The sequence below is a fragment of the Rattus norvegicus genome, chromosome 1 (genome assembly GCF_036323735.1).
Source record: "Rattus norvegicus strain BN/NHsdMcwi chromosome 1, GRCr8, whole genome shotgun sequence".
In the NCBI taxonomy this organism is placed as follows: domain Eukaryota; kingdom Metazoa; phylum Chordata; class Mammalia; order Rodentia; family Muridae; genus Rattus; species Rattus norvegicus.
This window is the reverse complement of record NC_086019.1, coordinates 168,130,585-168,150,420: the sequence shown is the minus strand read 5'-3', so window position 1 is coordinate 168,150,420 and position 19,836 is coordinate 168,130,585. Positions and strand designations below refer to the sequence as shown.

The following is a 19,836-nucleotide window of genomic DNA, read 5'->3' as shown; positions in this document are numbered from 1 at the left end:
ACACAGCCGTGGGTGACTGGGGGGACTAAGATGTTATTCTCCTCATGTCTTCCTCTTAGGCCCTGGGAACTGCCCTGAAGGCTACTGTAAAATGTGGTAGATATCTATGAGTTATTTTTTTTATTTCACACTTATTTTCTGAGAGGGTATTTGCTGTTTAGCTACAGTTTTATCAATATGTTAAACTCTTTGACTTTTCATTTTACAGTGAATGATCATGATGATAATGATACAATAACCTTCCCTTCTGCTGTGCTGTGAAATATAAACAACAGAATGTTCCTAGAACCTGTTTTCTGGAATGTAAGTTGTGCCCAATATGGTTTCTGTTCTGTCTTCCTTTCTATGCAGCTAGAGTAAAGTATTATTGAGATTAATAAATAGTTCCTGTCATGATGGTTTTGATACAATCCCAGCACTCAGGAGGCAAAGACAGGTAGATTTCTGTGCGTCTGAGGTCAGGCTCAGTACATAGGAAGACCCTGCTTGTTTGCTTTGCTTTGCTCTTATGTTGAGGTTTACAATACATAGCAACAGGCCAAATCTCACCACTTTTAAAGTAGAATGTGCTAGATTTTCGATAAGCAAGGAGATTAAAGAGGATACTATGAAGGATTGCTGGGGAACTGGAGTTTATTTAAAGACTCATAGTGTCATAAACAGACAGACAGAGAGAATACATCATAGATTTTGGTTCCCAGGGAAGTTGAGGCCACAATACCAGAGAAGACTAAATGGAGGGATCTGGGCAGGGCATCAGGGTCCCTGTGACAGAAAAGCAGGACTCTTCTACCTTTTAGCATGAAATGTAGGGGTGGAGGGTGATGAATTCCCAACTATACAGATTTCATCTTCTAATTCAAGGAACGCTGACTGAGTCACCAGAGGTCTTTAATACAAATCCTAAATCAAATGGGACCTCCAAGATATTCTGGCGAGTGACTCCTGGAAAGGAGAAAATAAATGGATAGATCAGATCAGCACTGTGAAAGGACTAGGTCTGTTCAGCCACAGAGTACATAATCTGGAGAGACCATGGGGCAGCTGGAGAGCCCTCTGCAGCTCACTACTTGTCTACTGTGAGTGTGGTCAGGTGGTTTTCTGCATGGCTCTGCCCATGACTCCTCCCCATCCGGTTCCTGCTGGGTGGGAAATCTTGCTGGTGTGGCAGCTGCCCTGAACTACATCATCCTTTCGGTTCTCATCCTGTAAGTGTCCAGCTCCAACCTCAGGGGAACACTACAACTTTCTGTCCCTAACCTTTTTCCTTCCCTTTGGGCCACACTTGCCACCAAGGCAAAACCCAGTCTGGAGCTCTGGTGCAAGAGAAACCATGGGGAAGGCTTTCTTTCCATCACAGGCAGGTTTCCAGAGGATCAGGAACTTGTTTAGTGATTCTGCCCTAAGCCTGAACAACTGTCTTAGGGAATTCTAGAAACCTCTAAAAAAAACCAGTTAAGTGTGGGAGAGTTTATCATACTAGCTCCCCGGAGACAGCCAATGCTGGCCTGAAGAAAACGTCCTCAGCGAGTGGGGGAGGCAGCTCATTGGTCGGTCGAGTTGTGGTTTCTCTTTCATTTCCAGCGCTCAAACTTTGGTTCCTCTTAGAGTGGGGTCTTAAGTATCTTGAAATTCTGGATTAGCGAGTTAATTTTCTGTGATTTACGAATTCTCGGTGTCTGAAAGCCGGTGGAACAATTTTAGGGAGCAAAGTTTTGAGGACTTTGGAAGGAAAACATTGCTTTTGCTTGGGTAAGTTTATAGTCTTAAAAAAGAGGTGGGGGGAGGGGCTGCCGGTCTCAGGCTGAAAATGCAAACGGAGGAGCTTGAGGGAGGTGCCTCCTCTTAAAAAAGTGTTACTTTAAGAAGGCTTTTATCTAGATCAAGTACCCCACCCCACCCCAACCCCCGTGGTTTCATAATCTGTTATTTCTAATTATGTCTTGTCAGAGAGATCCAGAATGTTGTTTTCTAAGACAGTCACTTTCCTGACAGCAGAGCTAGGTCAGAGCCTCTACTTTTTACTGTGTGTGTGTGTGGGGGGGGGGTATTTTCGAATACTCTAGGGCAGTGGTTCTCAACCTATGGTTCACGACCCCTTTTGGATTTGAATGACCTTTTCACAGGAGTTGCACTTCAGATATCTCTTGTATCATATATTTGTATTATGATTCATAACAGTAGCAAAATTATAGTAATGGGGCAACAACGATCACAATTTTATAGTCAGGGGTCACTGCAGCACGAGGAACTGTATTAAAGAGTTGCAGCATCAGGAAAATTGAAAACCACTACTCTAAGAAACCTAGAGTTTTTCTTTGTTTAGTACTAGAGTCTGTGAGCCTATTATTTAGTTACTGACCCTGTTTGATAGCTCCAAGCTTGGGAATGACTGCAGTTATTTCCTTTCTCTTCAGCCATTTTCTCCAAACCAATGTAGACTTCAGCCAAACTTGAGATTCCAGCTACCCAGAAGGCAGGAGGATTATAAATTGATGGACATTATGGGCAACTCAATAAGACTCATTCATAGAATTTAAAAAAAAATTGTGACTTAGTTCAGTGATAGAGTACTTTTCAAGGCTTGGGTTCAGTTCCAAAGGAGAGGGGAAGGGGTATTTGAAGAAGGGAAAACTAAATACCATGAGAATGCTAGAGTAACACATCTGAAGATTTTTCTCAGAAGTGCCAGCTTTTCAAGGTTTCTTGGAGACTGCCTTTTGTGTTGCCCAGACTGGTCTCCAGCTCTTCAGTCACCCCAACCCCCACCCCCAACCCCCAAGCCTCTGGAGTGATAGGAGCACTTGACTGCCACACCCTCTTTTGACCTTTAAAGGATAAAAATTAGATTCTTGATTGATGTTAAAAATGTCAAATGATAAAAGAGCTTGAGAGAGCCATGGAAAAAACCAGTGTGATCAGGGATATAGCTTTACTCAAGCTAATCTAGGCTCTCAGAGGACATCAACAAACTTTGTCCTGTCAGTGTTGATTTTGTGGGTTTCACTTTCCCAACAATTGGTTCTTGTCCCTGATCAGAAGTCAGTGGTAGGGAATGGTCCTGGCCTAAAAAATGTTCTCTGAATATGTGTTCCTGTAATATTTTTGCAAGAGTTTAAGAAGAATTGAAACTAGTGTATTGGAAACCTGGTAGATTCTGTGTTGGGAGGTTTTCAGTTTTACTTTGAACCCTTTTTTGTAACTAATTTGTCCCAGATTTTGATTTCCTATGTTGTTTTTTGGTTTGTTTGTTTTTTTTTTTTTTTTTTTTTGCAAAATTACATTAGCATGACCTTTGTATTTCCTTTAAGTTATATAATGAGTTGGGTCTCTAATGACTGCTGTTTTTAAAAAATATTTATTTATTATATGTGAGTACACTGTAGCTGTCTTCAGACACACCAGAAGAGGGCATCAGATCCCATTACAGATGGTTGTGAGTCACCATGTGGTTGCTGGGATTTGAACTCAGAACCTCCGGAAGAGTAATCAGTGCTCTTAACCGCTGAGCCATCTCTCCAGCCCCTAAAGATTGCTTTTTATTGTACCTCTGCTTTCATTCTTGAATTTGCTTGACTTATTTCTCTTCTTTATTTTTTTAAGTTAGTATGGCTATGAATCTGTTGACTTTACTTCCTTACATATTGTTTTGAAGACAAGAACTTGGAGTAGTGGGCACAAGCTTCTAATTCTGATACTCAGAAAGCTGAGTGAGACAAGAGGAACTCTGTGAGTTCTAGGCAAGCCTGGTTACATAGAGAGTTCTGTAACAGCCAGGGCTACATAGTAAAACCCTGCCCCCAAAATGAAAGAAAGAGGAAATGAGAGAGAGAGAGAGAGAGAGAGAGAGAGAGAGAGAGAGACAGACAGACAGAGAGAGACAGACAGAGAGAGAGGAGAGAGACAGAAGAGAGAGACAGAGAACAAGAACAACTCAGATTATTCATTACATTTTTCCTAGGATCTTTCTATTCTACTTGTATTTCCGTTCTCAACAGCATTCTCTTCCCTTCTGATAACTTTTGGTTTAGTTTATTTTTTCTACTTCCCTGAGGCCAAGTATTAAGTTATTTACTTGAGATGCTCTTTCTTTATTTAACATAGTCTGGGCAGACTTCCCTCTTAGACTATGTAGAATACTGAATTTGCTGAGGTGTGTGCTCTCCTCTTAGACTGTCTGGAGCACAGAGTAGAATGCTGAGGTGTGTACATCCATTGTCATTTCAGTTTTCAAAAAAACCTCCCTTTCATTCCTTCTTTGCTCATTAATTTAGAGAATGTTATTTAATTTCCGTGTTTGTGAATTTTTTTTTTACAAATCTCGCTTTTGGTGATTTCTAATTTCATACCATTGTGGTTAAAAATACTTCATGTCATTTCACTCTTCTTACATTATTAGAATCTCTCCTAGGGCCCTTCAGAAGATCCTTCCAGAACAATGTTCCCATGTGTATGCTGCTGTCATTGGTTGGGAATGTCCTGGGTGAGGCTGGGGTAGTTCAAGATCAGTTCCTTAATGATATCCTATCTCCACCACCAAACTGCTGGTAGGTGGAAATTACCACAAAACATGACCTGAGACCCTCAGGCACACCATAGCAACTCAGGTCCAAGGAGAAGGAATGTAGCTACATACGGCTCTGACTCTGTAGCAGGCCAGGGCAGAGCACTATCGTAGATTCAGGAAGAACTCTATACAAATGACAAATGAACTGAAAAGGAAATAAGGGAAACAAAACCCTTCATAATAGCCTCAAATAATCTTGGGGTAATTCTAACCAAGGAAGTGAAAGGCCTGTATGATTAAAAACTTCAAGTCTTTGAAGAAACTGTAGAAGGTATCAGAAGATGGGAAGATCTTCCATGCTCATGGATTTGCAGGATAAATTAGTAAAAAGAGTCATCTCACTAAACAAAAGCAATCTACAGATTCAACTCAATACTCATCAAAACACCAGTGCAATTCTTCACAGACTTTGAAAGGACAATTTTCAACTTTATATGAAAAAACAATAGCTAAAACAGTCCTGAACACTGAACAAACTGCTGGAGGTGTTGCCATCCCTGAGTTTAAGCTATACTGTAGAGCTACAGAATTTTTTTCTTTTCTTTTTTTCGGAGCTGGGGACCGAACCCAGGGCCTTGTGCTTCCTAGGTAAGCGCTCTACCACTGAGCTAAATCCCCAGCCTCCAGAATTTTTTTAAAAAATACGTTAGTCAATGGAATTGAAGACTCAGACGTGCATACACACACTTATGGACACCTAATAAATGGATCCAATATAATCCTCAACATAAAAAACTAGACATACCTAATCTAATAGAAGAGAAAAATGGGGAATAGCCCTGAATACATTGACACTAGAGACAAATTTCTGAATAACACATGGATAGTGTAGGATCAACAGTTAATAAATAGGACCTCCCTCATGAAACTAAAAAGTTTCTGTAAGGCAAGGGGCATCATCAGTTGGACAAAGCCTGGGGAAAGATTTTACTGCCACCACATCTCATAGAGGTTTAATATGCTAGATATAGAATAAAGAACTCAAGAAATTAGATATCAAATACCCAAATAATCCGATTAAAAATAAGGTACAGATCTAAACAGAAAATCTCAATAGTAGAGTCTCAAATAGCTGAGAAATCAAAGAAATGTTCATCATTCTTAGTCACCAGGGAAATACAAATTACAACGATTTTGAGATGCCATCTTATCCCTGTCAGAATGGCTATCAATAATACAAGTGACATATACTGGTGAGGATCGGAGCAAGAGAAAAATTCCTCCATTGTTGGAGGTTTAAACTTGTACAACCACTGTGTAAATCAACATTGCAGTTCCTCAGAAAATTGGGAATTGATCTACCTGAAGGCCCAGCTAAACCACACTTGGGCGTGTACCCAAAAGAAGCTCTACCATACCGTACAGACACTGGCTCAATTATGTACATTGCAACTATATTCATAATAGCCAGAAACTGGAAACAACCTAGATGCCGCTCAACAAAAGAATGATTAAAGAAAGTGTGGTACATTTACACAATCCAGTATTAGTTGGTTGTTTTAAAAATGACATCATAAAATTTTCAGGGAAATTGATGCAGTTAGAAATAAAATCATGCCAAGTGAGGTAACCCAGACCCAGAAAGACAAATATGGAATATACTCACTTATAAGTGGATATTAGCTGTTAATAAGTGATAATTGAAGTATAATCCAGAGACCCAGAAAGATTAGATATAGAAAAGGGCTCTAGGGGTAAGCATGTATATCCCTGGGAAGGGGAAATAAGATAGAATTTTCTGGTGGACAGGGAGCTGGTAGGGATAGAAGTAGGAGGGGTCAGGTTGTGGGGGAGGGATGAAGAAATAGAGTACAGGGAGAGACAGTTGGAATTAGAGGGCATTTGGGAGGTGGTGTGGAAACTTTCTGGAATCTATGAGGGTGATCCTAGTAAGGACTCTCAGTAATAGAGGATACAGAGTCTGAACTGGCCATCTTTTGTAGTCAGGCAAGGCTTCATCTGATGGACTGGATTTTATTCAGTTGAGTTGTTCGCCAACAGGCCCAGGCTGATGCTAGGACAGAGGACTGTTCTCCACAAACAAACATTGTGGACCCTATTGCCAAGGACCACATCCATACAGCTCTGAATGTAGAGTAGTCCCCCACCACCACCCTTGGCAGTGGTCAAAGAGACACCTTGTTGGTGGTGTTGGTGTTTCTGTCAGTCTCTCAGTCGGAGGCAGAGTGGATGGTAGTCATTAATCTGTTCATTCTAGCGTGATACCTGGCTTGGTAGCCAAAGCTGTTTTAAACATGTCACATAAAAAAATCAAATGAATTCCAGGCAGTGCCGCATGAAAGGGGAAGACATAGACTTGTGCTCCTCCATGCCACAAGTGCAAAGACCTACACTTCTCCCCAAGGCAGAGATGGGCCATAGACACACAGAGCCCTACATACCACCACTCATTGGAGAAGTAGAGAAGGAAGATAGAGATGTCTAGACTGCCAGGACACCCACAGAGCTCCCTTCAGTTCAAGGCACAGATGAGCTACAGATACCCACTTGCCACCCACACTTGCTCTCCTACTGAGGCCAGACAAGGCAGCCCAGCTAGTAGAACAACAGCTTTTGGAATAGCCCCCGTTCCAGTTGTTCAGGACCTACATGAAAGTCAAGTTACACATCTGTGACATATGAGCGAGGAGGCCTAGGTCCAACTGGTGTATGTTTATTGGTTGGTGTTTCAGACTCAGAGCTGAAGGGTCCAAGTTAGTTGACTCAGTTGGTCTTCCTGTGGAGTTCCTATTCTCTTCAGGGCTGGCAATCCTTCCTCCTTTTCTTCCATAGGAGACCCCAAGTGGGCTGGAGAAATGGCTCAGCCATTAAAGACTAGGCTCACAACCAAAAATATGAATCCCAAGCTCCATCCACTCTTTAGCTGTGGGTGTTTGTATCTGTCTGAGTCAGCTGCTAGGAGGAGCCTCTCAGTAGATCACATGCTCTTGTCACTTTTAATATTCTTTCTTTGTTCTGTAGATTTTGTGTTTTGATATGTACCAGGAGGATTTTCTTTTTTGATCCAGTCTAGTTGGTGTTCTACAAGCTTCTTGAATTTTTATAGGCATCTCTTTCTTTAGGTTTGGAAAGTTTTCTTCTGTGATTTTGAGATTATTTTCTGAGCCTTGGAACTAGGACTCTTAAACTTACTCTATTCCTATTATTCTTAGGTTAGGTCTTTTCATGGTATCCCAGATTTCCTGGATGCTTTGTTTCAGGAATGTTTTAGCTTTTTTTTCTTTGACTGATGTTTCCGTTTCTTCTATTGTATCTTCTACATCTGAGATTCTGTCTTCCATCTCCTGTGTGTTCTGTTGGTGATGCTTGCATCTGTTGTTCCTGATCTCTTACCTAGGTTTTCTATCTCCAGGATTGCCTCAGTTTGTATTTTCTTTATTGCTTCTCTTCTATTTTCAGGTCATAGACATTTTTATTTATTTCGTTTTTAAAGAGCTCTATCTGTTTGGTTGTATTTTCCTTTATGTCTTGTAAGAGATGTATCCATTTCCTCTTTAAAGACCTCTATCATCTTTATAAAGGTTGAACTTAAAGCCATTTTCTTCTGTGTCAGTTGTGTTAGGATATCCAGAGCCTGCTGTAGTGGGGTAACTGTGCTTTGAAAGTGTCATACTGCCTTCTTATTGAGTGTGTTCCTTCCAGGGCCTTTAGCCATATGGATGATTTTGATCCCAGGTTGTTCTTGTAGTAGGTATGGGGGGGAGTATCAACCACAATGGTCCTGGTGTGGCAGATCTCTGGTGGATATACTTGGGCTCTATGGTTCTGGACCTGAAGTTCTATATAGTTCAGGAATAGGTCCAATGAAGTTGGGCTGAGACGGGGCAGGAGAAAGGAGGTCTCCCTGGGCTAGCAGGTTGCTCAGGGTGGCTTGGCTTGGCACAGAGGACTCAGAGAACAGGGAAGATGGGTGGGGAAAGGAGAGCTTGTCTATATGGTTCAGGAGTCTGATGGAGGTAGAGGAGAGGTGGTAAGAGAGTGGTGGTCCCCTTGGAATAGCAGGCTGCTCAGGGCAGGTTGGCTTGGACCCAAGAGCTCAGAGAGCAGGGGAGATATGTGGGAAAGGGAAGCTTAACTGTATAGTTCAAAAGTCTGATAGAGGTGAAGAAGAAGCCAGAAAATGGAGTGACCCTCTGTTTCTTACTTGGCCCGCTTTCACCATCCCAATCATGTAGGCACCTGAGCAGACGTGTGAGGAGTCAGTAGAGTCAGACACAGGATCACAGCAACTATGGCTTCAGAATTCGTGATGAATTTAAAAGAGGAGGTGACCTGTCCTATCTGCCTGGACCTGATGGTAGAACCTGTGAGTGGAGATTGTGGTCACAGCTTCTGCCAAGCCTGCATCACGCTGAACTATGAATCCAGCAAATGCAATCAGGATGAGTTCATTTGCCCTGTGTGCCGAGTTAGTTACCTGTTTAAGAACCTGAGGCCCAATCGACATGTGGCCAACATAGTGCAGAGGCTCAAAGAGTTCAAGTCCAGCCCAGAAGAGGAGCCGAAGGTGCTTTCTTGTGCAAGGCATGGAGAGAAACTCCAGCTCTTCTGTAAGAAGGACATGATGCCCATCTGCTGGCTTTGTGAGCGATCTCAGGAGCACCGTGGACACCAAACAGTTCTCATTGAAGAGGTGGTCCAGGAGTATAAGGTAAGGATGGGGGTTGGGGTGGGCTGGTAAACCTAGCAGGAAACAGTACCAGGTAGGAAATCTCATTCAGTTATCTGACCGCCACAGAATCCAGGCCTAGGATTTCACTCCATCCTGTTAACTACTGAGGTCTGAAAGAATGAGACTATCCACCCAGCTTAATCGAATCTACTGGGGCTACAGACCCTAGAACTAGAGCAAATGTTTTTACAGTTTGTTGTATATTATTGAGATTTTATGTCCAAGAAGAGATTATTCTTTAGATATCAAAGTCAAGTAAGATGAGAGGTGGCAGAGACGGCTGGTTGCCAAGCATAATGGCCTGAGTCTGAACTAAGAAACCAGACCACTGAAGGAAAGAACTGATTCCTGCAAGTTGCAAATTATTCTCTGCTATCTGCATACCTGGCATGGATGTATGTATATGCAAGCATGCACATGCATATGCACACACACTCACACCCACATACAAAATTAATTAGTTCATTAAAAAGACTAAAAGAGGGCTGGAGAGATGGCTCAGTGGTTAAGAGCACCGACTGCTCTTCCAGAGGTCCTGAGTTCAATTCCCAGCAACCACATGGTGGCTCACAACCATCTGTAATGGGATCCGATGCCCTCCTCTGGTGTGTCTGAAGACAGCGACAGTGTACGCATATATATAAAATAAATAAATCTTTAAAAAAAAAAAGACTAAAAGAGGTGAGTAATTACCAATTCTTTCCTTGATAGTAGTTTCCTCTATTAGTGCTTTTAAAAATCAGTTTAACTGGGTGTGGTGGCAGATGCCTGTAACTCCAACATTTCTGAGGCAAAGGGGACAAGAAATCTTTACATAGTGAGACTACCTTACGTTTTGTTTGTTCATTTGCCTGTTTTTCAAGATAGAGTTTCTCTGTGTCGTTCTGGCTGTCCTGGAACTTGATCTGTAAATCAGGTGGCCTTGAACTCAGGGATCAGCCTGTTTCTGCCTCCTGAGTGCTGAGCTTAACAGCTCCCCCCACCGCCTACTGGCATGGCTTGAGACCACCTTTTTAAAGAAGATGGGAAATCCTTTTGAATAGGTGGTGACATTATTATTTTCTTCCTAATCCTAGATTATGATTGCTATTCCCTGGGTTTCTGTAAACTCTGCTGAGACCAAGTTGATTTTATCCCTGTTTGCCTTTTTAAAAGTTTCTTATCTAATTATTCTTAATAGATTAAATAATTCACATCACAATCTTTTAAAGAAAGGTAGCAGTCCTTGGCTCTCTTCCTTTCTAGAAGGTATTGGCCTTTGAATAGAACAGCAGTTCTACTGAGCACACAGCTTGACTCTGCTATAATTCCTTTCTCACAGGAGAAGCTGCAGGCAGCTCTGCAAAAGCTGATGGCAGACAAGAAAGAATTTGAGAACTGGAAAGATGACCTTCAAAAGGAGAGAACTTACTGGCAGGCAAGTGGGGACCCTTCCTAAGGGAGTCAGCCTGAGGCTCAGGAGAGACCTGGGGTTTTTACCTCCTGGGAGTTGATGAGGCCAAGAGGCCTTGATTACTCCTCCCTATTGGTTCCCCTGGAGATGGAGATGCAGAGTCAGTGTATCACAACTGATCTGGGCTCTGTGAAGAGCTGGCACCATGGAGGGTACTTAGTCAGAATGGTTACTGTGTCTTGGGTTTCACTCCTATGATGCCTTCTGAAATTGTGACTTTACTGGGGAAGATACTTGGGAATGGGTGGATGATGTCTATGTAATCCGCATTTAACTTCTGCTGGGGGTATTAAAAGCAGAATGAGATGTCAGGTATGATGGCGTATGCCTTTAATCCCAGAAGTTGGAGGCAGAAACAGACAGATATCTGTAAGTTAAAGTATGGTCTGGTTACATAGCAAGGACAAGGTCAGCTATGGCTACAAGGTAAGACCTGGTCTAGGTAGGTAGGTAGGCAGTCAGGCAGATGTAGATCAGTAGATAGGTAGGAAGGTAGATGGAAAAGAAAAAAAAAGCCAAGGGAGGAGTGGAAAGATGATGCAGTAATGAGGAGTACTTCTTGCTCTTGAAGAGGACTTGAATTTGGTTCCCTACGTTCACAAAGAGGATCATAACCAACCATAATTCTAGTTCTGGAGGTCCCAATACCTGATACAGACAGGCAAAACTCTCACACACACACACACACACACACACACACACACACACACACACACAGGCACGCACACACACAGGCACGCACACACGCATGCACACCACACAGGGAAAGAGAGAGAGAGAGAGAGAGAGAGAGAGAGAGAGAATAAGAATAAATTTTTAAATAAATATATTGTTAAAGTGCTTTTTATCAAAAATATTTTAAATATTTATTTATTTTTATTTTAAGTATATGAGTCTTTGTGAGCATATGTGTGTCTGGTTCCCATGGAAGTCAGAAGAGAACATCAGATCTCTTAGAACTAGAGTTACAGGTGGTTGTGAGTCTCCGTGTGTGTGCTGGCAATTGAATCTTGGTCCTCCAGAACAGTGGCTAGTGCTCTTAACTTCTGAGTTATCTTTCCAACACTAAAGTCTTTTTTAGAAATAGAATGAGGAATGTTACAAGCAGAAACAAGTGTCTTAGACAACTGTATGAATGATGAATCATAGCTTTGCGTTCCATTTTGGTTTAGGTGGTCTTTGTAAAGCTGACCAAAAGGTTTTTGTGCTGGAAGGTCATTAACAGACACTAAAGTGTTCCTTCCTCTTCCGGTCTCCATTCCCACACAAGCCTGGGAGATGATAGTGCACGCCTTTAATCTTAACACTCTAGAGGCAGATGCAGGGGGATCTACAAAACAAGTTCCAGGACAGCCAGGGCTGCACAGAAAAATCCTGTCTGGGAAAAAACCAAACCAAACCAAAGAAAAAACAATTCACACATTGCACATTTTCACAAACTGAATAATTCTCCCTTTTCTTATCTCTGAAGAATCAAATACAGAAAGATGTGGAAAATGTCCAGTCAGAGTTTAAAGGAATGAGAGATATCATGGACTCTGAGGAGAAGAAGGAATTGCAGAAGCTGATGCAAGAGAAGGAAGACATTATGAGCAGCCTGGAAGAGTCTGAAAATGAGTATTCTCAGCAGAGTAAGTTGCTAGGAGACCTCATCTTAGATGTGGAACATCAGTTACAATGCTCAGCCACGGAAATGCTGCAGGTAAGACTGCATGAATTGCCAGGGTCTGAGAGTCCGGAAACATGGAAGCCATTGCCCTCCCTCTCTGCTGCTGGGATCCTCCTGGTGATGATAGTGAGCTCTTCCTGAACTCTTTCTTGAATCAGTTTTGGAGGCTGGAGGAATCATTGCATACACAAACAGCAAAGAGTGGAATTCTGTTTTCATTAGTTTATCAAGGATAGCACAAAAATTAAACCTTGGAGGAGAACTATTGGATCCATGGGCATTTATGGCACCAACTCTCTACAGAGCTCTGTTTGGTTCAAGTGCATTTTACTTCAGTTAGTCACTGGCAAACAAAGGGACTTCTAACTGAGAGATGTTTATGTTGTCCATCGTAGAATAGTTCAAGGCTTTCTTCATCTGCAGTGGCTCAGTAATTAAGAACGCTGGCTGCTCTTCTAGAATGCCTGGGTTCAATTCTCAGCATCCACATTGCAGCTCAAAGTAACTCCAGTTTTAGGGAATCCAACACCTTCTCATTATTAAAGCTATTAAGTGCTACAACTAAGAAGTAATATAGTGGGCTGGAGGAATGGCCCAGCAGTTAAGAGCACATTCTGCTCTTCCAGAGGTCCTGAGTTCAATTCCCAACAACCACATGGTGGCTTTCATCTAATTATACTGGGATCTGCTGCCTCTTCTGATATTCAGGTGTACATGTTGATAGAACACTCATATACATAAGATAAATAAATCTTTTAAAAAAGAAAAGGAAGTAAAACAGTAAGTCTAGAGTGATGGCTTAGCTTTTAAGGACACCCGGGTTCAGTTCCCAGAACCCAGTGGCTCACAACCATCTCTAGTTTCATGAGATATGACACCCTCTGACTTACTTGGGAACAGACACACGTGAGATACACAGATATACATGCAAGCAAAACATACATAAAATAAAATTGATATAAAAGAAATATAAATATAAAATTTAAAGAAGTTGTTTTAGGGTTTTACTGCTGTGAACATACAGCAGTAAACTTTTTTTTTTAGATTTATTTATTATATATAAGCACACTGTAGCTATCTTCAGATATACCAGAAGAGGGCATCAGATCTCATTACAGATGGTTGTGAGCCACCATGTGGTTGCTGGGATTTGAACTCAAGATCTCTGGAAGAGCAGTCAGTGCTCTTAACCACTGAGCTATCTCTCCAGCCCCACCAGTAAAATCTTAGAAGGACAACATTTAATTGGGGCTGGCTTACAGGTTCAGAGGTTCAGTACATTATCATCAGGGTAGCATCCAGGCAGGCATGGTGCAGGAGAAGCTGAGAGTTTTACATCTTCCTCTGAAGGCTGCTAAGAGAATCCTGGGTTCCAGGCAGCTAGGCCAAGGGTCTTAAAGCCCACACCCACAGTGACACACCTACTCCAACAAGGCCAGACCTATTCCAGTAAGACCACACCTCCTAACAGTGTCACTTCCTGGACCAAGCATATACAAACCTTCACAAAAGTTTTAAAAGGAGACATAATAATGAGAGAGAGAGAAAAAAAATGTAGGGCTAAGAACAGAAGTTCATGAGATATGTGTGAAAAGTCTTGTAAAGACTGTGCAGAAAATCAGCCATTCCAAAGCCTAACTGAGCAAGTCATAGACAAAAGCAAAACCATAGTGAGGCATATGTTAGAACTGCACACACTGCCCTAACTCCCCACTGACTCTTTTCCTGCACTGCTCTTAAAGATCCTCCCTTCCCTGTCTGCTCTCACGAGAGTTGGGCATATCCTATTTCTGACTCATTCTGTCAAATATTTCTCTGATTCATCATTTTGTCTGCCCCTCAATTAGATGTCATTGTTTGGGATTAAAGTTATGTAGTTAGAGTGTATCCAGTCTGTATTCCAGCCAGGAGAATTAAAGGTATATGAAGTGTCTGCATTCAGTCCTAATCACATAGATTTAGAAGGTCTTTGAATGAACTCAGAGCATCCATGTTGCTGGATTAAAATTCCTCTACAAAAAAAAAAGTAGAGTATATAATAATAAAAAAAAGTAAAAAGAATACTGTTGTAATGAAATTCTAAAACAGTTGTGCAGAGTTGAAAGATGAACTTCTCAGAGAGATCCCTTTGACCCTAGAAGGCTCTACTTGGTACTGTGTAGGATAGCTAGTGGGTTATGTAGATCCTTATAGCCCCCATATTCCCTGTATTCCAGAATGTGAGGAGGATAGGTTCTAAGTCCTTTCCAAGTGGTTACCTCAGACCCCTACACTCTACATGGTGTCTTCTGGTCTTGTGGCCTAGGGTATGTGAGGGAGCAGCACTTCCTGGTAGTGTTGACTGCCTTAACACAAGCAGTTTCATTTTTCCAGCATGTTGTGCACTCCAGAGGACTTGGCTCTAGGCGTCCATTTGTGGAGAACCTGCCTGCTTCCCCTACAGTGATCTCTGCTGCCTTAATAAACTCATTTATAGACTATCCCCTGCAGGAAACAGCTCCTTGTGTATTGTCATGACTTTTCTTTCACACAGTTTCAGTTGTGAGGATTCTCACCCCCTCATCTTCATAAGAAGTCTTAACTCTGTTTTCTCTCTTTCTATTTAGGGTGTAGAGAACACCATAAAACGGTATGTATGGCTTCCAGTCTTTCTATGTGGTAAGAATGATCTAGTTTTCAAGTAGAACATACTTTCTCCCAGGTTGGGGCAATTTAGAGGAAGTACTGAATTTCTGATCAAAAATCAATACTGAAAATATTGAGAATAGATTCAATTCTATGGTAGAGAGATGGGTTGTGGGGAAGTGGAGTTTAGCTCAGTAGCTAGATTAGGGATAAAAAGATTAGGGTACTCTTACCTCCATTGTAGTTCACCCTGTGTACCTGCATGTGGCTGTGGATCTGGATTTAACAGATCCTTGTTTTAGGTAGATGGGTGTGTCTTGTATGTCTGCAGCATACACAGAATTTTTCATTGGGAAAATTCCTATATGTTCATATCATTTTCTTCTGAGACTAGAAGACATTCAGTCTTTCTCCGTTGTTGTATTTAGATATACAAAAATAGTCTTGACTCTGTGCACATAAGGCTTTTTGATACAGATTTGACCAACTATCCTTTTCTTTCCCCTACTCTATGGGCATGTGGGTAGAGGGTATCCTTGTGTCCAAAGGGGACATCTAGCTGGCCACATCAAGGATTTTCCTGAGACACTGGGATCATATTAGTCTTAGTTTGTTGTCTTCATCTTTTCTAACTGTTTGTAATTTCTTCAAGAGATCCTGAAAAATCAGATGTTATTTGCAAGTCTCCATATTGGCTAAAGGTTTTGAAGACATTGGACTTTTTAAGACATATTTCCCACATGGGAATACCTTCCACACATTTTATTCAGGCATTAGTTTTGGTTTGTTTTAAGATTTATTACTTCATCATCTCTAGTGAGTTCAAGGAGGCAGAGTGAGAGAAAATAACTATTTAATTTTAGAAGGCAAGAACCATGGTCTAAGAATGTAAGGCCTTCCCAACACGACACTGAAAGTAAGTTGAAGGAGACATGATTGTATTCATGGTATGATCTGCCATCCCTCTACCTCTTCAGCATCCTTGAAAAAGCTCAAGTTCATCTGTGAATTGAAATGAGAGGATGTCAGAGATAGTTGGGGGTCAATGGGAGGGATTGTAGATCAATTGTTTTTTATCCCTAGGAGTCATACTTTTTCGATGAGGAAGCCCAAAACCATCCCCAAGGAACAAAGAAGAGTGTTCCGAGCCCCTGATCTGCAAGGCATGCTGCAAGTGTTACAAGGTGAAGAGAGTTATGCTACATGAATTGGCTGTGGGATTCTAGGGGTTTCTAGATAGGAACAGGGAAGAGTAGACACCAGCTACTGGTGATTTGACCATCTCAGATGGGAAATGACCGTTCATCCTTGACCCTATTATGGTTTCTAATTTTTCCCCTGATCCACAGAAGAAAATGACTTTACAGTGTCTTTGCTTGCATTTAATATTGTAAATTTTTTCCCCATTTCAGAGGTCACAGAGGCCCAACGCTACTGGGGTAAGGAAAAATTATAGCATCGTAAGTTACCCACTTCACACTGTCTTGCCGAACTTAATTTTCTTTTCGGCCTCATGTTGCTTCTCCCAAAATAAGTAATGCTCCTGCAGTGTTCTGCCTCTCCTGTGACTTCTGCACAACGTTCTCTCCAGTGCTTGTATGCTTTCTTCTTAGACTTCTATTAATAACATCACAGATAAGGCTGTCTCCTGTCTTTCTCATGACACACAGTCCTGTTGTTTTGTGCAGTTCAAGTGACGCTGGTTGAAAGCAACAATCCAAACATTTTCATTACCGCCGACAAAAGACAGATACGATATGAAGACCACCAAGCAAGACATTTTGCCCGTCCGACTGAAAACTGTCATGCAGGTGTCCTGGGATACCCAGCTATCCAATCAGGAAAACACTACTGGGAAGTAGATGTGTCTGGAAAAGGTTCTTGGGTTCTGGGATTAAGTGATGGAAGCTACCTCTTTAATCCAATATTTCGTTCAAATGCAGAAAGACCCCCAAACCCCCCCTTATTTCGTTTGAATCTTAGTAATGATTCACATTCTCGTTTGAGTCTTAGTAATGATTCACATTATCAACCTAAATATGGCTTCTGGGTTATAGGGCTGTGGGGAAATTCTGTGTATAATGCTTTTGAGGAGTGTACGTTCACAGGCAAGCCCAGTGTGTTGACCCTCTCTCTGATGGTCCGACCCTGTCGTGTCGGTATTTTCCTCGACTGTGCAGCTGGCACCCTCTCGTTTTACAATATTTCCAACCATGGCACTCTTATCTACAGATTCTGTGCAGGTTCCTTTCCTGATAGGGTTTTTCCATATTTTAACCCCATGGGAAGTTCAGAGCCATTGACAATATGCTGGCCAGACTCTTAATCTTCACTGTCTCTGTGCATGGTCTCTGGTCCTGATGTGTATGTCATGTGCCTGAGCTCATCAGCACTATTTTATCGTTTTGTTCATGTCTCTAATCTTTCATTGGAAAATATATTCATTTCTCTAGGCCATATTCTCAGTTTCTTGGGGTATTTTTTGTCTTTGTTTTGTTTTGTTTTTAGGTGAGACTAACAAATCACTTCCCATATAGTCAAGGACAAATGTCTAGTGCTCACTGCGTAAGATAACACCGATGCAAAATTCCTCTTATTCTTCATGCCAGAGATGGAAGGCAAGGCCTTGTGCACGGTGAGGATGTGCTCCACCGCTGAGCTGTTTGCTTCAGCTGTCATGTCCCTATAACCTCATTCGGCCCATCAATGAAAGATTAAAGAAGGTTCTTCGACAACTTGTCTATTCATGCTGAAAATTATATATAGGAGTCTCTGCTTAAGAAATGCACCCTGAGCTGTAGGCCAAAGAATGAAGGAGAAGCATCACAAGAAGCCTTATCACTGTGACTAAATTAAGTGATCATTAAGACTGTGCATCAGTCTTGCCTGGGAGCTCATACCTGCCATCCTGCATCTGGGAAGTTGTGGCAGGAAGATTGCTGTGTATTTGAAGCCACCCTTGTATAGAGTTAAGAGCCTGCTTAAAAAAAATAATCAAGAATATGTATAAAAACCACTACTCTATTTTGTTCTAAGAAATAGAATAACTAGATTTCAGAATTGCAGGGTTTGGGTCGTTTTCACAATTTGTAAATAAATGTTTACTAAAAATAAATGTTAACTTCATAGCTGTCCAATCTTCTTCCATAATTGTGTTCCATGGGAGTCTGTTTCCTGTTAGAAATAAATGTCAAGTGTGTATTGCACACAGAATCACACACATGGTGGCACTGTTTAGTAACAGTGTGGCCAATGTGCGCTCACCTGGTCACCTTCATCCTTCTCACTGAGGTCAGAGGCTGACAGCAGACCTGAAAGGACCCAGTCTGTTTTAAGTTTTTAAATTATTTTTTTAAAGATTTTATTATATTGAGTGTATAAATGTGCACCTGTGTATAAGTCTGCGCACCACACGCATGCCCGGTGCCTGTGAAGGTGGTGAGCCTCCATATAGGTGCTGAAAATCAAACCCAGGTCCTTCCCAAAAGCATATGCTCTTAACTGACGAGCCAACAACTCTGTAGCCCAAAGTCTGTTCAATCTTAAATAGTCAGGAAAATTGTGACTGCAGAAAAGCTCATGCAGGGCTGATGGTTGTCCATGTATTTTAATTTCCAGCTCTTCCCAACAGTTTTGAGCTACTCGGGGAAAGGCACATTTTGTCAGGGAGCTTCTCTCCACAATGCTCATCCATAGAGTTTCTCAAGTTCTTCATCAATCTTCATTCTGAAGGTAATACACTAGTCTGATGGGACTGTGATCACGAAACGTGTAACAAGATACTACCAGCCACGTAGATTAAAAGAATTAAAGATACTTCCTTTCTTATGATATGGGAGCCAGAAGTTTTAAGACCAGGTTTGCTCCCATTTCACCTCCAGTCTACCTGTAGACAGACTACTGTTAGTCTACAGGTGGTTTAGCACATGCTTTGACATTATGTTCACAACAGCTGCAGTTCAATATAGATATTTTAATGATGGTTTATACAAGGCGGTCGGGGGAAGCCCTGAGAAGACACATCTGAGAGCATGGGTGTGGGCTTCTCAAAAAAATATTCTCAAGGAGTAAGGCATACCCCCACTGAAGACCTTTGTTGTGTTTTTGTTTATGGTTTTGGCCCCTGAACATGAAATCTGAAGGACAATCTGCTTTCAATAGGAAAGTTACTTAGATCACTGTCAGATCATTGCCCTTCTGCCCAACCATCCATGTTGCCTCCTTGAGTGTATGCTGAGTTCTTTCTGAGATTCAGATATTACTCCCACCTCCTCTGGTGTGGTTGATAGTCCATTGCTTTATTCTGAGCTGCTGGTGGATGTCCTCTTGTTTCAGAGCATCTGGTCAGAGCTTGCATTTCTTTGGTAACATCTCTTTTCTCTTCCATTCCTTTAATACTAACTCTGCACTGCAACCCTGGCCTTTTTAGTACTGTATAAACTCTTGTTCATAAGAACGCCAAAGAGAAGAGACATTTGTCCTCTCCACCACAATGTGCTGTGGTTGTCAGAGAAATAAACCCTCCAGCTCATGCAACAGCCCACCAGCAAAGCAGATGGTGAAATGGCCTTAAGTAGCACTGGTTCAGCCAGACAGCTAGGTGTCTGTGAGTGCTGATCACTGTCTAAGCCTCCTTGATCCATAAACATGCAGAATAAACCTAAGGCACAGTGGGAGGGACCAACTACAGACAGACCCAAATGTTGCTTTTATCATGTCTTAGCAATGAGACAAGTACCTAATAAAGGGGGAAGAACGGTTGTGTTGGTAATGAATTCTTCAACACAACACCATTATAACTTCATTTCTCTACTTACATGACTTTCCAT

The 19,836-nt window shown here is 41.7% G+C and overlaps 1 protein-coding gene across 4 annotated transcripts; it reads left to right on the top strand.

Moving 5' to 3' along the window:
* The first annotated feature begins 1,157 nt into the window (after window positions 1–1,157).
* Trim5 (tripartite motif-containing 5) lies at window positions 1,158–18,144 on the top strand. Of its 4 annotated transcripts, none has more exons than NM_001014023.1 (8): window positions 1,158–1,208; window positions 8,764–9,239; window positions 10,582–10,677; window positions 12,185–12,415; window positions 14,989–15,011; window positions 16,091–16,191; window positions 16,420–16,446; window positions 16,696–18,128. In NM_001014023.1, the coding sequence occupies exons 2-8, from the start codon at window positions 8,820–8,822 to the stop codon at window positions 17,331–17,333; spliced, it is 1,536 nt and encodes a 511-aa protein (NP_001014045.1). In that variant the 5' UTR covers window positions 1,158–1,208; window positions 8,764–8,819; the 3' UTR covers window positions 17,334–18,128. The 4 variants fall into 4 exon arrangements, with proteins under 4 accessions (NP_001014045.1, XP_063119050.1, XP_006229974.1 ...); XM_006229912.5 differs by lacking the exon at window positions 1,158–1,208 and adding an exon at window positions 1,551–1,752 and having other exon boundaries at window positions 16,696–18,144; XM_063262980.1 differs by lacking the exons at window positions 1,158–1,208; window positions 16,696–18,128 and adding an exon at window positions 1,544–1,752 and having other exon boundaries at window positions 12,185–12,344; window positions 16,420–16,448.
* The last annotated feature ends 1,692 nt before the right edge of the window (window positions 18,145–19,836 follow it).

Excerpts from the sequence above, each read along its gene's own strand:
- Trim5 (XM_006229912.5), top strand. The coding sequence starts at position 8,820 with ATGGCTTCAGAATTCGTGATGAATTTAAAAGAGGAGGTGACCTGTCCT. Across the intron at positions 9,240-10,581 it reads AGGTGGTCCAGGAGTATAAG|GAGAAGCTGCAGGCAGCTCT; the intron begins GTAAGGATGGGG and ends CCTTTCTCACAG. Across the intron at positions 15,012-16,090 it reads GTAGAGAACACCATAAAACG|GAGTCATACTTTTTCGATGA; the intron begins GTATGTATGGCT and ends TTTTATCCCTAG.